Source organism: Micromys minutus, assembly GCF_963924665.1.
Source record: "Micromys minutus genome assembly, chromosome: 29".
In the NCBI taxonomy this organism is placed as follows: domain Eukaryota; kingdom Metazoa; phylum Chordata; class Mammalia; order Rodentia; family Muridae; genus Micromys; species Micromys minutus.
The window spans coordinates 27,469,817-27,489,704 of NC_137964.1; the positions used below are offsets into that span (position 1 = coordinate 27,469,817).

Genomic DNA, 19,888 nt, shown 5'->3' on the forward strand with positions numbered 1-19,888 from the left:
TGACACACACCTTCACCCTCACACACACTGACACAAGTACATGCACACTTACACACTCACTTATCTATACGGTTATTGGGGTCCCGAGTCTGCCCTGCCACAGGGCTCTGCCGCTCAGGGAGGCAGGATGTGGGAAGTGGACCAGGCTTACCCCATCGCCTGGAGGGTGTCGGGCTGTAGGGAAGCCGCAGGACACTGCTCCGAGGATGGGCAAGCACGGTCTGAGGTCCGGGGGGGGGGGGGACAGCTGGAGCTGACTCGGGGATCCCCGGGCCTGCAAGGAGGCTGGGGCCATCTGGTTCTAGGGCTCTCCGACACCCAGGCGCCACTGGGAGCCCAGGAAGAGCTGAGACTGAGAACAGAGTGGGGGCCCCCAGGCTGTATCTAGCCCAAGGCTGAGGGGGGAAAGAGGGGGGCTCTGGGGAGGGAGTCCTTGGCTTGGCTTGAGCGTGGTTTTGTGGCAGCCATGGCTGGGAGCACAGAGAGGCCTTCTATGGGAGATTAGACAGCAGTCTATAGGCAAAGGCGTCTCCATGGCTCCCCCCAGCGGATCCTGATGGAAACAGGCAGTCGGTTGTTTTAAGAATTTATTGTCATGGCAGAAAGTAGATGAGTAAAGCCACACCCCACTCCTCACGTGGGCCTGAGATTAAATACCTTCTGCAGGGAGGAGTGTCTGGGGAGGAAACTCATTGGCTACGCTTCCAGGCCTTTAGGTACCTCATTATAAGGGAGATCTGTCTTGAGCCTACTTGATTGTGTTCACTCACACGTGGAGGGGCTGGGGGCATTGCCCTTACGTGACTGATGACCACAAATCTATGGAGTGTTGTGGCTAGTGACAGGGACCTAGTGCTCGGAAACAGGTGAAATTCCTACTGTCCCTTCAGGGTCTCCAGGATTTCTAGCCTTAGTTCAACTGGAAGCCAGGCTGCCTTTCACGGTCCCACACATATCCACTCACACTCATGCACATACACACACACTTATGTTCTCCCATTCACATGCACCCACAGTCAAAAACACACACAGTCACACATGTTCCCACTCATACTCATGTGCACACACACACACACACATACACACACATACACAGAGAGACATGCACATTTGCAAGCACACACTACACACTCACTCACACATTTACACTCTCTCTCACACACAGTCACAGATGTTCCCACTCATACTCATGTGCACACACACACACATCCACAGAGAGACATGCACATTTGCAAGCACACACTACACACTCACTCACACATTTACACTCTCTCTCACACACAGTCATAGATGTTCCCACTCATACTCATGTGCACACACACACACACACACACACATTCACAGAGAGACATGCACATTTGCAAGCACACACTACACACTCACTCACACATTTACACTCTCTCACACACACAGTCACACATTTGCACAATCCCACAGTCGCACACATTCACACCCATGCACACTACACATCCACACACACTCAAGCCTATGTACACACACACATTCACAGAGAGACACCCATATTTACCATCACATTCACACCCACACTCATTCACATGCTCTCTCTCTCTCTCTCTCTCTTTCTCTCTCTCTCACACACACACACACCAGTAAGCAGTGTGAGCATTCCAGGTGTTCCTTCCACACCTTCAGCAGCATGGGATGGTACAGACACCTTGACTTCCAGGAATGGGGGATGCTGACTCTGGCTTCCCGGTGGTCTCATCTGTCCCAGTGCCAGGAGAAGTGGATAATGCTCCCGCCTCAGCCATTGCTGTATGCACTGGAGCTGCTCACTGTATACGCCTGGGAACAAGGCTGCCAAGCTGAGGATTTCAGCATCGCACAAGGTGTCAGGACTGTGCTGCGACTCATCAGTCAGCCGGAAAAGCTGTGCATCTACTGGGTCGTCTATTACAACTTTGAGGATGAGACAGTCCGGAACCATCTTCTGCACCAGCTCAACTCCCAAAGGTACCCAGTCCCCATATCTCTCCAGCTGCAGGACAGGGCCCCACTGAGGGAGTTCTGAACCCTTGCTGGGAGCCAGGGGGGAACCTGAGGGTCTGCTTGCTAGTGCATTTCATGTTCCAACTCATGGTTGGGTTTTGTCCGCCAGCGGGTGGCAGGAGGAGGAGGGGGCTGGGGGAGGAAAAGGAGTTCACAGCAAGGAACAGAGGGGTTTAACGTCTCTGAAAAGCAGAAGTTGAGGAGTCACTATGGCTGGGTACCACGGATCCCCCAGCAGCTTCCCTAAGGAAGCCACAGCCTTCAGAGTCTAAACTGCCAGCTTCCCCCAGCCTGTGCGCACATGCACGTGTGCGTGTGCACGCATGCTGTCTGTCTGTATGTATGTATGTACAGATGCATGTGGAGGCCAGGGGTTAACATCAGTTGTCTCCTCACATCTGTGATTCACCATGTTTAAAGAGTCATTACCTTGTGTGAATGGGTGCTTTCCCTGTGTCTGTCGGTGAATCACACTCATGCAGTGCCTATGAAGACCAGAAGAGGGAGTCAGAGTCCCTGGGTCTGTAGTTACAGGTGGTTGTGAGCCATTACTTTAGGTTCTCAGACTGAACCTGGGTCCCCTAGAAGAGCAGCTGTTCATCGCTGAAGCCCTTTTATTTTTTGAGTCAGGGTTCCCACTGATGTTCAATAGCCAATAGGCTAGACTGGCTGGCCAGGGAGCCTCCAGACCCACCTGCCTCTGCCCCCTCAAGGCTGGAATTACAAACTCACACCAATGTCTGGCTTTTTATGTGAGTCTTGGGGACCCCCAACTCAGGGCCTGTTTGTGAGGCAGGTACTTCACCCGCTGACCCATCCTCCAGCAAGATTCCTCTCTTCCCATTAAGATGCATTTGTGTGTCTGTGTGGATGTACACCGCTTTGCACATAGAAACCAAAAGAGGGTATCGGGTTTCTCCATCTATCCCTCTGAGGCAGGATCTCTCTCTCTCTCTCTCTCTCTCTCTCTCTCTCTCTCTCTCTCTCTCTCTCTCTTTCTCTCTTCTCTCTCTCTCTCTCTCTCTCTCTCTCTCTCTCTCTCTCTCTCTCTCTCAACCGAGTTCTATTACAGTAATTTTCACCTGTCTCTACCCCGCCCCTCAGAGCCATGTTGTTATGTGGTTGTTGGGTCCCATAAACTGGTCCTTAGGGTTAAGCACTAAGCACTCTTTGTTACCAAGCTGACTTCCTGGTCCCAGATTTCTTTTTTTGTGAGGGTAAAAGGGAAGGAAATAGGGTCTTACTGTGTAGCCCTGGCTGGTCCGGAACTCACGCTGTAGACCAGGCTAGCCTTGAACTTACAGAGACCCACCTGCCTCTGCCTCCCAAGTGCTGAGATTAAAGGTGTGTGCTGCTAAACCCAGGCCTGATTTTTTTTTTCCCCTTTCTTATAAAATTCCTAGACCGGTCATCTTGGATCCAACTGACCCAACCATCAATGTAGGCAAAGATGTCGGGTTCTGGCAGCTACTGAGGGAGGAGGCTCTGGCCTGGCTGTACTCTCCCAGCCTGAATGAGTCACCTGCACCATGTTGGGATGTTCTGGTAAGAGGGTTTCCACAGCGGAAACAACCAGGACCAACTGAGATGCCAGGAGTTCTCTGCTATGCCCCTTTTAACAAAGCAGAGACTTGAGACCGACGAAGTGTTTGCCCAGCTGGCTACAAAAGCGCTCCGTCACTGTCCGTTGAGTCTCATTCATTCTCTCTCCAAATACTACACATCCTCCCACGAGTTCGGCCCCAGCACGCGACACAGCCAGAAATTTCCATTTCGTACACGTGAACACTCATCTTCATACCAAAGCATCACAACATTGCAGGTGTGTGTGCGCCTGTGCTGACACTCCCATGTACATACACGGTGCACACACACTCATAGGCATGCAGAGCACCGGTGTCTCGAAGCCATACATACCCTCGCACGTGTGTGCACTCCATGTGTGCGCTTGCATGTGACACCTGCACACTCTCACCCATTCTTTACACCATCTGAGCTGTGGGAGAGGAAGGTACTAAAGATGCTGTTGCTAAGGGTCACAACATCTAGGGGCATCAAGAGCATCTGAGACACCCCTCCTGTCCTCATGGTGGCTGTATCTTCCTCCTCCAGTGTTGTTCAGGAAACTTAGACCTCTCTTCCTCTCCGCTCCCATTCATATATATATATATATATGAATCCTGAATTCATAATCTTACTGTTCTGGCCATGGGTAATCCAAACTCAGTCTCGCAGTGCTGGAGTAGAGACCCTCAAGGTTTCTCTCCCTAGTTAAGCTTTTCAGGGCTGCCCTGGTGTCCTGGCTCCTTCGTCTGTCTTCAATATCATTAGCCCAACATCCTTGAGCCCCCTTCTCTCCGCTTCTGTCCTCACCTCTGCCTGTTCAAGTTTAACTTCCCACCTGCCTCTTGGAAGGTCCTCAGGGACATCCTCCTGCTGGCCCATGACACCACCCATGTCAGCATTCCACAAACCCCTGTGGAAGGATCCGGGTCTCTCCCAAATAACCCACGAGGAACCAGGAGAGTTTCTGCTAGAGTGCAGTGGGGGGTGGGGTGTTAGGTTGTTTTTTTTTTTGTTTGTTTGTTTGGTTGGTTTTTTTTGCCTGGCATCTCAAGTGCATTCTCTGGGTACATCAGTGCAAACTCCAGAGACAAGGTCTCTGCCCACAGTTGGAAGCCGGCTGGCAGCAGGACGGAGGTGACTTTTGCGGTGGCTCCTGTGCAGTGTTCACCAAGGCTCTCTCCTCCCCAGCCTATGCCACTTTTCATCACCCCAAGCCACTTCCTGAACAAGTTCATCGATGACTTCCTCCAGCCTAACATGGCCTTCCTGGAGCAAATTGGAAGAGCCGTAGACATGGTCTGTTCATTACTTAAAGAGACCTGCTTCAGGAATTCTGACACCAAAGTCCTGAAGACCATCAAGGTGAGCTCTGGCCCTTCCCCAATGCCAGTTTCTTGGGTTCCAGGAAGACAAGGGTGAAGGGAAGCAGCCCCTCACTTTCCTTTTCCTTCCTAGGGAGGATCCACTGCCAAAGGCACAGCTCTGAAGCAGCGATCGGATGCCGATATTGTTGTGTTCCTCAGCTCACTGGATAATTATGACTCCCTAAACAACAATCGCTCCCTGTTTGTCCAGGAGATCCAGGAGCAGTTAAAAGCCTGCCAGCAACCCTTTGATTTGGAGATGGAGTTTGTGAATTCAAAGTGGAAGGCCCCCAGGGTCCTGAGTTTTACCTTGAAATTCAAGAGTCTCAACGAAAATGTTGAGTTCGATGTCCTTCCCGCCTATGACGCACTAGGTAAGACTGCCCAGACCCTAGCTCCTGAGAAGATTCTGGAAGGAGTGGAGGACTCCTTCTGGAATCTGAAATGCCAGGTAATGAGCTGTAACTGTCTATCAATTCTAGCCCAGGTCTCCAACAGGGGCATGGCTACAATACACCCACATGCAATTTCACTCTCATGAAAGCACCCCGGATAGCCTCGAGGAGCTGCAGACTCCATTTTGAGTGGTGTGTGGGGGATGGCACATACAGAGTTAGATACGTACCATAGACAATATCTCTTCATTTCCTACATACGGCAGAGAATAAAAGAACAGAATGGGCGGAGGCTCTGTGAAACAAAAAACAGGAAATTAGTGTAGGCAAAACTCGTTTTTTTTTTTTAATTGGATATTCTCTATATTTACATTTCAGATGTTATCCTTTTCCCCCAAAACTCTCTCCCCTCCCCCTCCCATTGCCTCCATGAAGGTGCTCCCTCTCCCAACCTCCTTCTCTCACCTCAGCACCTTGGCATTCCCCTACACTGGGAAAACGAGTCTTCACTGGACCAAAGGCCTCTCCTCCCATTGATGCCAAAGAATGTTATCCTCTGCTGCATATGCACCTGGGGCCATGAGTCTCTGTGCAAACTCATTGGTTGATGTTTTAGTCCCTGGGAGCTGTGGTGGGTTTGGTTACTTGATCATTTTGTTCTTCATATGGGGTTGCTGACCCTTTTCAACTCATTCAGTTTTTTCTCTAGCTCCTTCATTGGGATCCTCATGTTCAGTCTGATGGTTAGCTGCAAGCATCAGTCTATGTATCAATACGGCTCTAGCAGATCCTCTGAGGAGGCATACAAATCAGGTTCCTGTCAGTAAGCACTACTTGGTATCAGCAATAGTGCTTGGGTTTAGTGACTGCATATGGGGTGGATCCCCAGGCTAGGCAGTCTCTAGATGATCTTTTCTCCAATCCCTGATCCCCTATTTATCCCTTAATTTCCTCCCATGAGCATTTTGTTCTCCTTTCTAAGAAGGACTGAGGCATCCACCTTCTGGCCTTCCTTCTCTTTGTGCTTCATAATTTTTGTGAATTGTTTCTTGGGTATTCTGAGCTTTGGGGATTAATACCTGCTTATAAGTGAATATATACCATGAGTGTTCTTTTGTGACTGGGTTACCTCACTCAGGATGATAGCTTCAAGTTCCATCCATTTGCCTAGAAATTTCATAAAGTCATTGTTTTTAATAGCTGAAAATAATCCATTGTGTAAATGTACCACAATTTCTGTGTCCATTCCTCTGTTGAAGGACATCTGGGTTCTTTCTGTTGTGCCGGGGGGGGGGGCTCAATGTCTGAGATATCCGCCCCCACAGGGGCACAGAGACAGAGAGCAATGTAATAGACAAGAGGTGTAATTCCAGTATACTGGGACAGAGAGCGATATAATAGGCAAAAGGTGTAATTCCAGTATACTGGGGATGTCCTGTAATCGGAACAGTGATGACCCCGAGTTTCCAAAACGCACACCTTTTATACATTTTTGTGATGTAGGATTAACACAGCATGAGTCGGCTACTTCCAATTTTCGGTCACTGTTGACCTTTCACACAATTAGAGACCCCTAGAGGAGTGATATTGCTATCTGATTACAGCTGTCATACCCATTTTGGGGGTATGGCAGGAAATTCCTAGCATTGTGGAGTCTACAATTGGAGACCCTTTGAGGAATGGTACTGCTGTCTGGCCATTTAGGGAGTATGGCAGGAATGGGGTCCTCAGGCACGTCCACATCTGGCTCCGCTTCTTCCTTTCTCACAGTCATTACTGGCTTGACTCACCAGGTCCTCCTTGTCCCTTAGGGCCCCACCCTTTCCAGCTCCTGGCTATTATAAATAAGGCTGTTATTAACATGGTGGAACATGTGTCCTTGTTAGGTGTTGGAGTTTCTTTTAGGTATTGCCCAGGAGGGGATTAGCTGGGTCCTCAGGTAGTACTATGTTCAGTTTTCTAAGGAACTGCCAGACTGATTTCCAGAGTGGTTGTACTAGTTTACAACCCCACCAACAGTAGAGGAGTGTTTCTCTTTCTCAAAATCGTCACCAGCATCTGCTGTCACCTGAGTTTTTGATCTTAGCCATTCTGACTGGTGTAAGGTGGAATCTTAAGGTTGTTTTGATTTGCATTTCCCTGATGACTAGAGATGTTGAGCATTTCTTTAGGTGTTTCTGAGCCATTTGATATTCCTCAGTTGAGAATTCTTTGTTTAGCTCTGTGCCCCATTTTTAAATAGGATTCTTTGATTCTCTAGAATCTAACTTCTTGAGTACTTTGTATATATTGGATACTAGCCCTCTGTCAGATGTAGGATTGGTAAAGATCTTTTCCCAATCTGTTGGTTGTCATTTTGTCCTTTTGACAATGTTCTTTGCCTTACAGAAGCTTTGCAATTTCATGAGGTCCCATTTGTCAATTCTTGATCTTAGAGCATAAGCCATTGGTATTCTGTTAAAGAAAATTTTCCCTGTGCCTATGTGTTTTAAATTCTTCCCCACTTTCTCTTCTATTAGTTTCAGTGTACCTGGTTTTATGTGGAGGTCTTTGATCCACTTGGACTTGACCTTTGTACAAGGAGATAAGAATGGATCAATTTGCAGTCTTCTGCATGCTGACTGCCAGTTGAACCAGCACCATTTGTTGAAGAGGCTGTTCTTTTTCCATTGAATGTTTTTAGCTCCTTTGTCAAAAATCAAGTGACCATAGGTGTGTAGGTTTGTTTCTGCATCTTCAATTCTATTCCATTGATCTACCTGCCTGTCTCTGTGCCAATACCATGTTGATTTTTATCACAATTGATTTGTAATACAGCTGGAGGTCAGGGATGGTGATTTCCGCCTGGAATAAAAAGCCTTGGGTTAGGCTGGTGAGATGGCTCTATGCTGTGTTTGTCATTCAGCTGTGGAGGTCTGAGTTTTATTCCCCCAGCACCAATATGTAAAAAGGTAGGCTCTACTGCAAAGGATTGCGTACAGATGAAGGGGAGGGGTGTGGAGTCTAGCTGAATCAGAAAGCTCCAGATTCAGTGGGAGAGCCCGTCTCCTTGGAAAAGGTGAAGGATGATACAGCAGAATCCCAGCCTCCTCCTCTGGTCTCTGCATGGGTAACACACAGACAAACACATGTACCCACATTCGCAAAGCAACTTAGAGGAAGAAAGGGCTTCTTTGGCTTATGCTTCCAGATCTCAGTCCGTCACGAAGGGAGTTCAGGACAGAAACTCAAGGCAGGAGGACATGGAAGTGGAAACCACAGGGGAATGATGGATGCCTCACTCATAGACTTATGCTTAGCTTGACTTTCTTATTCGCCCCAGGACCATATGTCTAGGGGATGATGCCACCTACAGTGGGCTGGGCCCTCCTGTAACAACTTCTCAGATGACTCTGGAGGTTCTCATGTTCTCATTCTCTGTGTGTATGTGTGTCTGTCTGTCTGTCTGTCTCTATGTGTATGGCTCTCTCTGTGTCTCTGTGTCCCTCTGTCTCTCTCTCTCTCTCTCTCTCTCTCTCTCTCTCTGTGTGTGTGTGTGTGTGTGTGTGTGTGTGTGTGTGTGTGTGTCTATGTCTCTTTCACTTGTTCATTCATGCACATACTTGTGTGCACACAGAGGTTAAGCTACTACTATACATATTTCCTATGTCAGAATTAGGAAGCCCCTAATTTCTTCCACCTGAGTGGTCCTTGGAAATGGGGTGTAATCAGGGATAAAGCATTTTCATGCCCATTATTTGGGTCTGGGGCTGTAGCTCCTTGGCAGAGTACTTGCCTGTATGCTCAGGACCCTGGGTTTGACTCACCACCCTCCACCCTACTGCAAACAAAACCCAGCCATCTCCATTTCTCTCAGAAAAGAAACAGGACTGTATAGAATAGGGGTCGGCACACTTTTGTCTGTCATCTGTGCGCTTTTTAAAGGGCAGCTGTCCTGGTTTGCCCTCTGTTGCTAAAACACTAGCCAAATCAACTTGGGGAGAAAAGGGTTTTGTTCATCTTACATGGGTTCCATCATGGAGAGAAGTCAGGGCTGGAACTGGGAGGCAGGAACTGAGGCAGAGGCTGGGGAGAGGTGCTCTTTACTGGTTTGCTCTCTCTAGGCCACTCAATCTGCTTTCTTATACAACTCAGGACCACCTGCCCAGAGGAGGCACCACCCACAGCGAATGGTCTAGGCCCTTCCCTGTCATTCATAAATTAAGAAAATGCCCCCACAGACATGGCCACAGACTAGTCTGATAGAGGCAATTCCTTGGTTGAGATTTCCTCTTCCTAGATGTGTCTAGGTGTGTGTTGAGAGAAAGCTCACCAGTATAGCAACACAGCAAATATTTTCACCCTTGAAGGGCACAGTTTTCCCAACTCTGTCATTTCCATGTGAAAACAGCCATACAGGAGAGATTCACAAATGGGGTCAATTCTGTCCTAATAAAACTTTATTTACACACACACACACACACACAAACACACAATGAGATGTGGACTAAAGATGCCTCAAGGACAAAGTGTGCAAGCTTGAGCTCAGACCTGACCAGAGGGTCTTTCTCCAACAGTAATAACCATCTAGATCTCGGTCCTGAATCCACTGAAAACTTGCAATATGGCTGGGGCCACAGAAGAGCCAAATCTCTGTCTTATCTCAGTTATTGAAAATATAATCAGCCACAGTGGCCAGTGGCTGCCCTAGTGGGTATCACAGATGTGTGTGCTACTGTAAACACATTGTGCCCTCCACACACACAGTCACTACTGTCTGTATTTTGGACAGCTATCAGTAGTTCAAATATAGGCACATGGTTTGAAGGAATTTCCCCCATTGGTTTAATCTCCCCTCCCCTGATGAAATTACATTTGTTAAACCCATAGGATGGCTTCAGAGGCTGAGGAGGGCTGGCTGTCCTTTGGAGGGCCTAAGTTTGGTTCCCAGCACTAAACTCCAGTGGCTCACATCCTGTAACTCCAGCTCCATAGTCACTTGTACTTAAACATGTGTGCACACATCACACATGCACACACATAGGCACAAAGGACACCTACACATAAGCATACAGGGCACATGCACACACATAGGCACACAGGGCACTTGCACACACATAGGCACACAGGGCACTTGCACACACACATAAGCACACAGGGCACATGCACACACACATAAGCACACAGGGCACATGCACACACACATAAGCACACAGGGCACATGCACACACTCATAGGCACACAGGGCACATGCACACACAGACACAGGCACACACATACACATAGGCACACAAGCATGTGCACACACAGATGAAAATAAGGTTTTGAGAAACCAGTTTTAAGAACTGTCGACATAGATTGGTAGAGTGTTTGTTTCACATGCCCAAGACCTGGTTACAATCCCCGGTATTGTGAATACTGGGCCTGGTGGTGCACAGTTGTAACCTCAGCATTTGGAAGGCAGAGGCAGGAGGATCAGAAATTCAAGATCCTCTTTGGCTACATAGCAAGTCCAGTGCCATCTTGGGCTACATGAGATCCTGTCTCTCCCCCTCCCCATTTTTTGACTCTGTTGCTTACCATATTCATACGATCTAATGGACATTTTGCTTCCATCTTAGGTCAACTGCGGTCTGACTCCACCCCCAGGCACAAAGCCTACAAGGAGCTCATTGATCTGTATGTATCACAGGACATCCTCAAAGGAGGGGAGTTTTCGATCTGTTTTACAGAGCTACAGAGAAACTTCATTGAAACCCGGCCCACCAAACTCAAGAGTCTGATCCGCCTGATCAAATACTGGTACAAACAGGTCAGCCAGCCCCTGCTCTGGCTAATCTGATTGTTATTTTTACCAGTAAATTGAGAAACAGGCTTTACCAAGTATCCTGGACACCAAAATTCTCCTGTATTAGGTGCTGGGCCTCTTTAGGGAACCTGCTGCTCATTAACCCATGGAGCTTCTGATTGTCTGATAGCTGGGTCAGGGTATTGAATCCTCCTAGCACAAAGCAATGTATGGTGATCTCCGACCTCACGCTGGCCAAGGATTTGGCCTCAGCCAAGTTCTCTCCTGAGAAGCATGAATGGAAGTTAAGCTCATGTGCCACAGGTTGCCAGCACTACTGTGTACACACCATGCTCTCTTAGGAGGCAGGATGAAGCTGCCCATGAAACTGGAGTCATCACAGATAGCTGAGAGCTAGTGGGGTGGGGATCTCTGGTTTGACTTCTGGCAGTTCACAGGACTTCCCCAGGACCCCTGTCTTCCTCGGATAATGGCAATCTATGTTGCAGGTATAAGACCCAAATTGAGTTTTATCTATTTGAGGCTCCCATGAATGAGACGAGAGATCGGGGATTGATGCAAAAGCAAGAGGTTTATTAGTCCAGTGCACTGGGGTGGCCTATATTCCAAGGAGAGGCAACCCCTGCTATCCATTTGTACAGTTTATTTTTATACACTTAATAATGGGTTGGCTACAATGATGATGATTGGGCATTCAAGCATTGGTGGGTATAGTTGACTTTAAATAGATTGGCTGCTGCCAACGTGGGTTGCATCTAAGGGCCTATGCTCTACATTCCAGGGCTACCTAGATAAGGTAACTCCCCCTCGGAAGTGTTGTGCCAGGGTCATAATTCTTTCCCTACATTCCAGGGGCTGCCCAGATAAGGTTGAAGCACTCCTTCTTGGAGGATGCAGGACCCTGAAAGCCCTTAGTGGAAGAAGGGAATTGTAAGGCTCTCAGCGGGAGGGGGAAGCTGTAAGGAGACTGTGAGACTGTAAAGGGCCTTAGGGTCCCTCACAGGGTCTATAACTAGCATACAGAAGGTCCCATCAGCCAACAGTTATGTAGCCCAAACGCAGACTACTGTGTGTGCCACACCCTTGCTGCTGTGTCTAGCAGGCCTACCTAGAACTCAGGATCTCCCTTTTCCAAGTTCTATGTCATAACCCAGTTGCCCCTTCTGCATGCAACCCAAGCAATCTAGGAGACACACTGGCCTACTCTGCCTTGCCAGGGTCATCTGACATTCCCACTCTCCCCACCAGTATGAAAAGAAGATGAAGACAAAAGCATCTTTGCCCCCAAAGTACGCCCTGGAGCTGCTCACAGTATATGCCTGGGAGCACGGCAGTGGCAAAGATGACTTCAACACCGCTGAAGGCTTCCGAACGGTCCTAGACCTGGTCATAAAATACCAGCATCTCTGCATCTTCTGGACAGTCAATTACAACTTTGAGGAGGAATACATGAGAAAGTTCCTGCTGACCCAGATCCAGAAAAAGAGGTGCCTACTCTCCCTCCTTGTTCTGAATTAACCCGATTCCCTTCCACATCATTTCTTCCATGACCTAGATTCTTCTCCCTCGGGGGTCTAGTTCATTCCCTGCGTGAAACAAAGTTCCTTCCCAACTCCAACCTCAGGAGTGGGAGGGGTTTGCCAACCAGGAAGGATGCTGAAAAGCAGCTGGCAGACAGAGGGCGCTCAAACTGTTTTCCTTGTTCTACCACATGGAAATGTGTGCATGCTAGACAATTGGAGAAAGGTTGGAGATGGTAGGATATCCCTGAGAAACAGCGCTGCCATTCCCAGCCCCTACCCCACCCCATCCCCACAAGCATAAACACACCACAGCATGTCAAAGGACAACTTTCCAGAGTCAGCTCTCTCCTCCCACCACGTGGGTCTAAGAGATGGAAGTCTCTGGTCGTTGACTTGGCAGCAAGCTCCTTTACCCTTTATCCGGCCCCTGTCATTAGCATCTAGTCAGATCTGGTTTTATCTTTCAGAACTAAAAGAATAAAGCCAGGCAGGGTGGTACTGCCAAAGTCCCAGTATTTTGGAGGCTGAAAGATGGAAGATTTTGTTGTTGTTGTTGTTGTTGTTTTGCTTGGTTTTGTTATTCATTCATATGTTTGTTTAAGACAGGGTCTCTTTACAGGGCCAGCTGTCCTGGAGCTCACTCTGTAGACCAGGACAATCTCCAACTCACAGATATCTATCTGCCTGCCTCTGCCTCTGGAGTGCTGGGATTAAAGGCATCATCACCACTAGATGATAGGCTTGTTCACATAGCAAACTGTCCCCCCAAAATTATTTACATAAAGGGAGAGGGGTCCTCAGAGTGTACACTCTATACCATGAGAAAAAAAAAAAAACACAAATGTGGAGGAAGAAAGGGAAAAGTGGGGTGGTGGTGGGGAGATAAAACATTGAAGAGAATAAACAAAAGCATTAAATTAAAAGCAGGAACTCTGGGCTTGCCTGTACATGTGTACATGTTCCCCAGCCTACTCCCCTCCCACCCCACCCCACCCCCGCCACTCCTAAGCAACTTTAAAACTTAGCAAATACTTACCAATATTGCATTGTGTGACACTTCTACCTGGGTGACAGTCTCTTGAAAGAGGTGGTCACTGTATACTTTGCTGTTCATGGCAAATAACAGCATTGTTGGGGTGGGGGGAAGGATCTCCAAATGTAACAATTCTAGGAAGTAACTTTGACTCTTCAGTAGTTTCAAATTGTTCGACCTAGGCTGCCAGGATACATTGTATCATTAACACAAATAGGGCCAACCCTGAGGGCTGAGGCCAGGGTTCTTGACAATAATCCTTTCACACTGTCTAACGTCTCCTTTAGGCCTGTGATCCTGGATCCAGCAGATCCTACAGGTGACGTGGGAGGAGGTGACCGCTGGTGTTGGCATTTTCTAGCCAAAGAAGCGAAGGAGTGGCTGTCCTCCCCCTGTTTCCAAGTGGGGCAGAAAAACCTGGTCCAGCCGTGGAACGTGCCTGTAAGAGCACTAAGGAATGTGGGTGGTCCCATCACAGGTTCTGTTCAAAGGCTTTCTTGGTGTAGTATTCAAAGTACTTAGTGGGGGGATTGCTGAGCCCCCCAAAGAACCAAAAACTGGACTTCAGGAGTTCAGTAGGTCACCACACACACACACACACACACACACACACACACACAGAGAGAGAGAGAGAGAGAGAGAGAGAGAGACTTGCTCCCTATCTGTGCCTCTGTGGTGGCACCATCCATGTCCCCAATCAAAATGACAGCAGACACTGTCAATTTTCCCCTGAAAGTGAGGGTACCACTCTGCCTAACTCTGTGGTCTATTTTTAGTACAAGTGGCCCTGAACCCAGTGGGGTGCCTGCACTTTGTAGCTTCACCGGACAGGAAGATGGAGAAGGGGCTAATAACCAGGAGTCGGATTTTGAGGCAGGGTGGGCATGGCAGCCTGCCTGGGATTCTAGCCCTGGAAAGAGCTGAGCTGATGGAATCCCCAGAGCAAGTTGGCAAGCTCAGCTAGTTCTGAGTTTGACTGACAGACCCTGACTGGAGATGATTCCTGATAATGCCTTGGGGCCTTGAACATGTAGACATATGCATGTGCACACACACAAACATACATGCAAGTTCATGCAACACACACATGCAAATATTCATACAAATCTATGCAGCCGAGAGAGAAAAAAAACAGTAAGGGGAAGAGGAAAGGACACAGGATTAGCTTAGACTTTTCATTGTCACATTCTCACACATTAAAAAGCTAGAATTGTTACATGGCCACTTGTAACTTTAAAAGTGGCCACCAAAACCAAGTTGTATCTTCTCAGGGTCAGAACTTCCTCCTCCACCCATCATATACTGGGCATAGCCCTCCAGCCTGTTCTCCCACAGGCAGGCACACTCCTTTCTCCCTTCTGTCTTTCCTCAGCACTGGTGACATCTGGGGACGAGTTGAGAGGGCTGTGTTTGTACACTGGAGGATGCTGAACATTGTCCCAGTTCCTTCTAGGTGTTACCCAGAAAACAAACCTGAGGCACGGTATTGTGTCTTCTGGTGAGAGGAAGTTTGTCCCTGGTGAGACCCATACCTCAAAGGCATGTCCCTGCCTTCACCTACAGAGCCAGCCCACATTAGCCAAAACTGAAGTGAACAATCAGTATGCTGTTGTGTTTGTCTCTGGTCACACTCTCCTAAATATGTTTTCCTGGTTCTTTTCTGGAGACAGGTTCTGACTATGTAGCTCTGGCTATCCAGAGCTCCCTTATGTGGTCCAGACTAGCCTTAACTCAACTAACTTAAGTCTCTGCTGGAATTAAAGGCATGCATCACTATGTCCTTTTAAAAGCTCCTCCCCCTCTCTCTCCAGGTAGTGCAGACCCCAGGAAGCTGTGGAGCTCAGATCTACCCCGTTATGGGTAAGGTCTACTAAGTTGGAGTGCAGTTCAGCTCTGGAGGGAAAATGCTGGAAGAAGCTGCTAGAGTCACTCAGCAAAGACTCAGTCCGTGTTATAAAAGGGGGCCTGGGTCCAGTCCTCTCTCGATGGCTCCTATCTGTCTTCTTCCTTCTTGAAACCAAGACATGGGATTTCTTCCACCCTCATCCAGGGTCTACATCTCGGGCCCTGCTCTGTGTGAGTGAGACCTTCTTCAGAGTCATTTGCCCCCATGCATCGAGATGTGTTCCAGTTCTGTAGTTTGTTCTGCTTTTTTTCCCCCTACCTCTTGCTTGGCTAGTCTCCAGTCAGCTCCAGACTCCCCCTGTGTCACTAAAGTTAAGCCCCTCCCTAGCCCTTCATTTCCCGTCAGTCCCAACTAGCCCTCAGGGTCTTCCATTGCATCTTTGCCTCTCTTTCCCTGTCCCTGTGGATACAGAGATGTCCCATCCAGCAGCCAGCCAGCCCTTCCCCCCCTACCTCCTCTGTTAAACCCTTTCTCTTGGGGAAATGTAAACAACATCTTCCCCTCATAAGGTCCCAGGACAAACCAAAGTGCATTTCTATCTTCCCTGAAGAGCCAAGAAGTTGATTGAGCTTACCTGCTCACAGGTGAGGGGTTACAGGCAGGAGTGTGAGAACCTCTGAAGAGACACTAGAAGGTCGGTACCCAGCTAGGATGCTGGCTTCCCACCGCCCCAGCTGCATAAAGGGAACCCTTCCCCTCATCTTTCCTCCTGTATCCTCGCCCCTCCCAGAGACCACGTGCAATCAGGACAGAATAACATACAGCTGCTTGGGACCAGTTGTTAGACCACTCGGGTGAGGGTCCCATAACCTTCCCACCCCTCTTCCAAGAGTGGAGATGAACAGTCAGCAGGCCCAGCTGTGATGGTCACTGATGAGCAAGTTCACACTGAAGATGGTGGCAGTGTAGCCCAGTGAGTAACCCTGCATAACATTTCTGCTCACCCCAAATGCTGATTGACATCTCCTGCCTTAGCCTTGCTAGCTGCCGAGGCGGCCTTCACCCCAGGATTTTAAGTGCACAGATACACAAGGTCTAAGCCCTTCTATCCCCAAGGAAGGTTAAACCTCTTCTGTCTGTGCGTGCTCTGATGCACTGAGGACCACGCCTGGCCCCTGTGCTACTTTTAAGCATAGAATCGCAGCATCCCAGGGAGTTGACTTCTGTGTGAACTCCTTCATCCATCTCTGATGTACACTCTGAGGTGGCTTGAGCTGGGCTAGCCCAGACAGAAGTCCTAGGCGTGTGACTAGAGGATCAGAGCATCAACCCTGGCCCTTCTGCAGGGAAGAGATGGGGCTGAAGGTGGGGTTCAAATCTTATGGCCAGTGATGGAACCAGTCATCTCTAAGTGCTGAGACCCCACCAAAGTCTCTGGATAAGGAAACTCCAGGAACCTCTGTGTTGGTAGACGCAACATATCAATAAGGTAGAATCTGACTTCCATAGGGTCACACTCCTGGGTCAGTCTCCTCCCTGAGCTTGCAGTCTGCATTAGGTTGTTCATTTATATGCTTCATAATAAATGTTGGTCTTGGGTGTATTCTTTCTTCAATCCATGAGCTGTCGTGATAGGTTATGAATCCTGAAGGGGCTCATAGGTGCAACCCACACAAATACAGACCCTCTCAGAGCACAGTGAGATAGATACTCAAAGGGGACAAGGGGACACCTCCTTCTTTTCTCATCAGTGTCCAGAAATAAAAGAGAATTCAGTGACTTGGGAACACGCAGTCACTGGTTATTACTAGAAGTAACTAGGACACCAGTCCTTTCTCAGAAAATTGGTGATTAATGCTTATGAACAAGAAATAATTAAACCCAGGCTCACCTGTGCAATCATGTCATGATAAGTAAGGGGCCATAACTAATGAATAAAGAAAAGGAATTATTTTTTTCATTCGGTGCTGGGAAGGTGTGCAAAATTAAAACATCTTCATTTTGCTACATGCAACAGTGATGTCATGATCTAGGAGGTACGGTCACTGTATGCTGATGGGGACACTATAACCTGGGTCAGGATGTCACCTCCCCAACCCACATCAACGAGAGGGAGATGGTGTGGTTGGAGGTGTGCCCTGGATTTGGTACTCCAACAACAGAAGGTACAAAACTGGTAGGGAGACTATCAGCCCTGGCACATAGCCCACAGCACAATCTCTGTGTTCTTGCCAACTTGACAAAACTGGTTTGTCAGTGTGGCATCCCCTTTGGCTACACAGAACAAGAGAAGGGATGTTGGGATGGCTCGGTATGTTAAGACAAACTGCACAGGCGCACAAACCCCAGAGCAGGCTGCGCTGTGGCTGTAGGTCTCTCAGCACAGGCACATGAACAGGTCAGGATCTGAATGCTTTCTCCCTCTTGCTCTCTGGGACCCAAGAGCACCGGGGGTGGGGAGCAGACTGTAGGGAGGGAGGAGAGCTTGACTCCTTTTTTCTGTGTGCATGCTTGTGTGTGTGTGTGTGTGTGTGTGTGTGTGTATGGGGGGTGCCTGGGCCTGTTGTGATATGCTCTCTCCTACTCTGATTTGGAAAATGTGTCTAAGGTCAGGTTGGGACCTAGCATGGAGGCCCTGTACCAGATTCCAGACAAGCCCTCTAGACACAGGCTTGTCTTGTGGTCACCTCACTTGCTTACACCCATCCTAAGCCAACAGCCACTCATGTGGCCTTGCTCTGGCCATGGCTTCCTTTTTGCTGGGGGTGGGCATCTGGTTGCTAAGGTAACTGGGCACAGAATATAGGTCTCGGTTTACATATGTTCTCGAGTCTTTTCTCTTGGTGATTCTGACAACGCACACATCCAACCACACTCAAGGTGTTGGTCTCTCCTTGCATATTTTTTCAGCCTCGGTGTGTGTGTGTGTGTATGAGAGAGAGAGAGAGAGAGAGAGAGAGAGAGAGAGAGATGCATGTATAACTATGCGTGTGCATGTATGACTGTGTGCAATTGTGTATATGTGCGTGTGCACACTCTGGCACACACATGGGCCCCAAAGCCCTCATGGGTTTCTTTTCAGACTCTCAGTAGAAACAAGGACAGAACATTGAGGGCTCTGGGTATCCTGGAAGGGATGGGCAGCGTATGCATCCTGGGGTGCCGCAGTGTAGCTCTGGGGCAGCCCCCCAAGAGGTACACCAGCAGGGCAGGCACCCAAAGATGGGACCATAAGCAAGAGTCTCTGACCAGAACTGTGGACTTCAGGAGATGGGGGAGGAAAGGGGAGGGGGAGGGGAGAGGGAGGGGATAGCTGAGGATACCTGGAGGGGCCCTGAGGGTCACATGAGCAGGACAGCACGTATTTTAGAGGGTACCAATCTCTGGAGACAGTTTCTTCTTTGCATTGTAAAGGATCCCATAAGTGGGGCAGAACCCACTTATGTCCCAAATCAAATAGAACCTAAACAAAACCATACCAATTACAACAAAAGCATTCTTTGCTCCTCACACACCAGAACACCCAAGCTGCAGCCTGGGAGACATCCCCTGCCACGCTGGAATGCTCCGCCCTGTCCCAGATTCCCTCCGCACCTCCTTTGCCCCTCCCACTTTTAATATCCCCGTTTGGGAAGCTGAGACTTCCAGAGGGATTGAGGAATGAAGAGTGGCCTGATTCTGCTCTTCATGGGACAGAAAGGTAAACTGAGGCCTGCAGAGGCGAGGCCGAAGTCAAGGTCATGGCTAGGCTGGGACTTGAACCTAACCACCATCAATCTCATCAGCATCTGCCCATCCATCCCCATGGTAACCTTCAGCGATGACTCAGCAGATTTTGTTGGTTCCAGTTGCAGGACACCATTGGGACAGACTGCCATCTAGGGAGCCCTCCTGCAGGTTCTGGGTGACATTCTGGATGAAACACTCCTGGTGAATATCCACAGGGTTGTCTTAGGACATTGCAGCTATTCAAAGGGATGCGGAGAGTAGACAGAGACCCCCTCAGTGCCTGGGCTGTGGGTCTTACTGAACAAGCTGTCTGTCAGCCACTTGCTCCCGGCTGAGTCGCAGCTGTGGCCAGCATCTGAGGCCCACCGAGGACAGGCACACTATTCCCCGGGGAGCTGAGGACTGCCCATGCCTTATTCTCTCTCTCATTCCTTCAGCCTTTCCTTCCCCTGGGTCTCCTTCCTTCACCGAGATGCTCTGGCTCTTGCTACGCTCTGCCACCTTGTGTTCTTAGGGAGAATTAAATTTAAGTTGCTTCCTTTCCTGTATTTTGTCACAGCATCCAGAAAGCCGCAGATACTGAAGGGTCCCCGCAGGGATCCATGCTGCTCATGGATAGTAGACTCCATCTTGC

General features: G+C 48.9%; 1 protein-coding gene across 1 annotated transcript in view; it reads left to right on the plus strand.

The window, feature by feature from the left end:
• LOC308439505 (2'-5'-oligoadenylate synthase 3-like) overlaps positions 1-19,888 on the plus strand; it is a gene marked incomplete at both ends in the record, with an annotated part of 61,751 nt that overhangs the window by 29,502 nt on the left and 12,361 nt on the right. The window contains 8 exons of the mRNA XM_080941331.1: positions 1,736-1,974; positions 3,414-3,555; positions 4,765-4,938; positions 5,032-5,314; positions 10,936-11,126; positions 12,372-12,610; positions 13,967-14,120; positions 15,491-15,539. Coding sequence (XP_080797457.1) covers positions 1,736-1,974; positions 3,414-3,555; positions 4,765-4,938; positions 5,032-5,314; positions 10,936-11,126; positions 12,372-12,610; positions 13,967-14,120; positions 15,491-15,539 — 1,471 coding nt within the window. The remainder of the gene's footprint in view (positions 1-1,735; positions 1,975-3,413; positions 3,556-4,764; positions 4,939-5,031; positions 5,315-10,935; positions 11,127-12,371; positions 12,611-13,966; positions 14,121-15,490; positions 15,540-19,888) is intronic.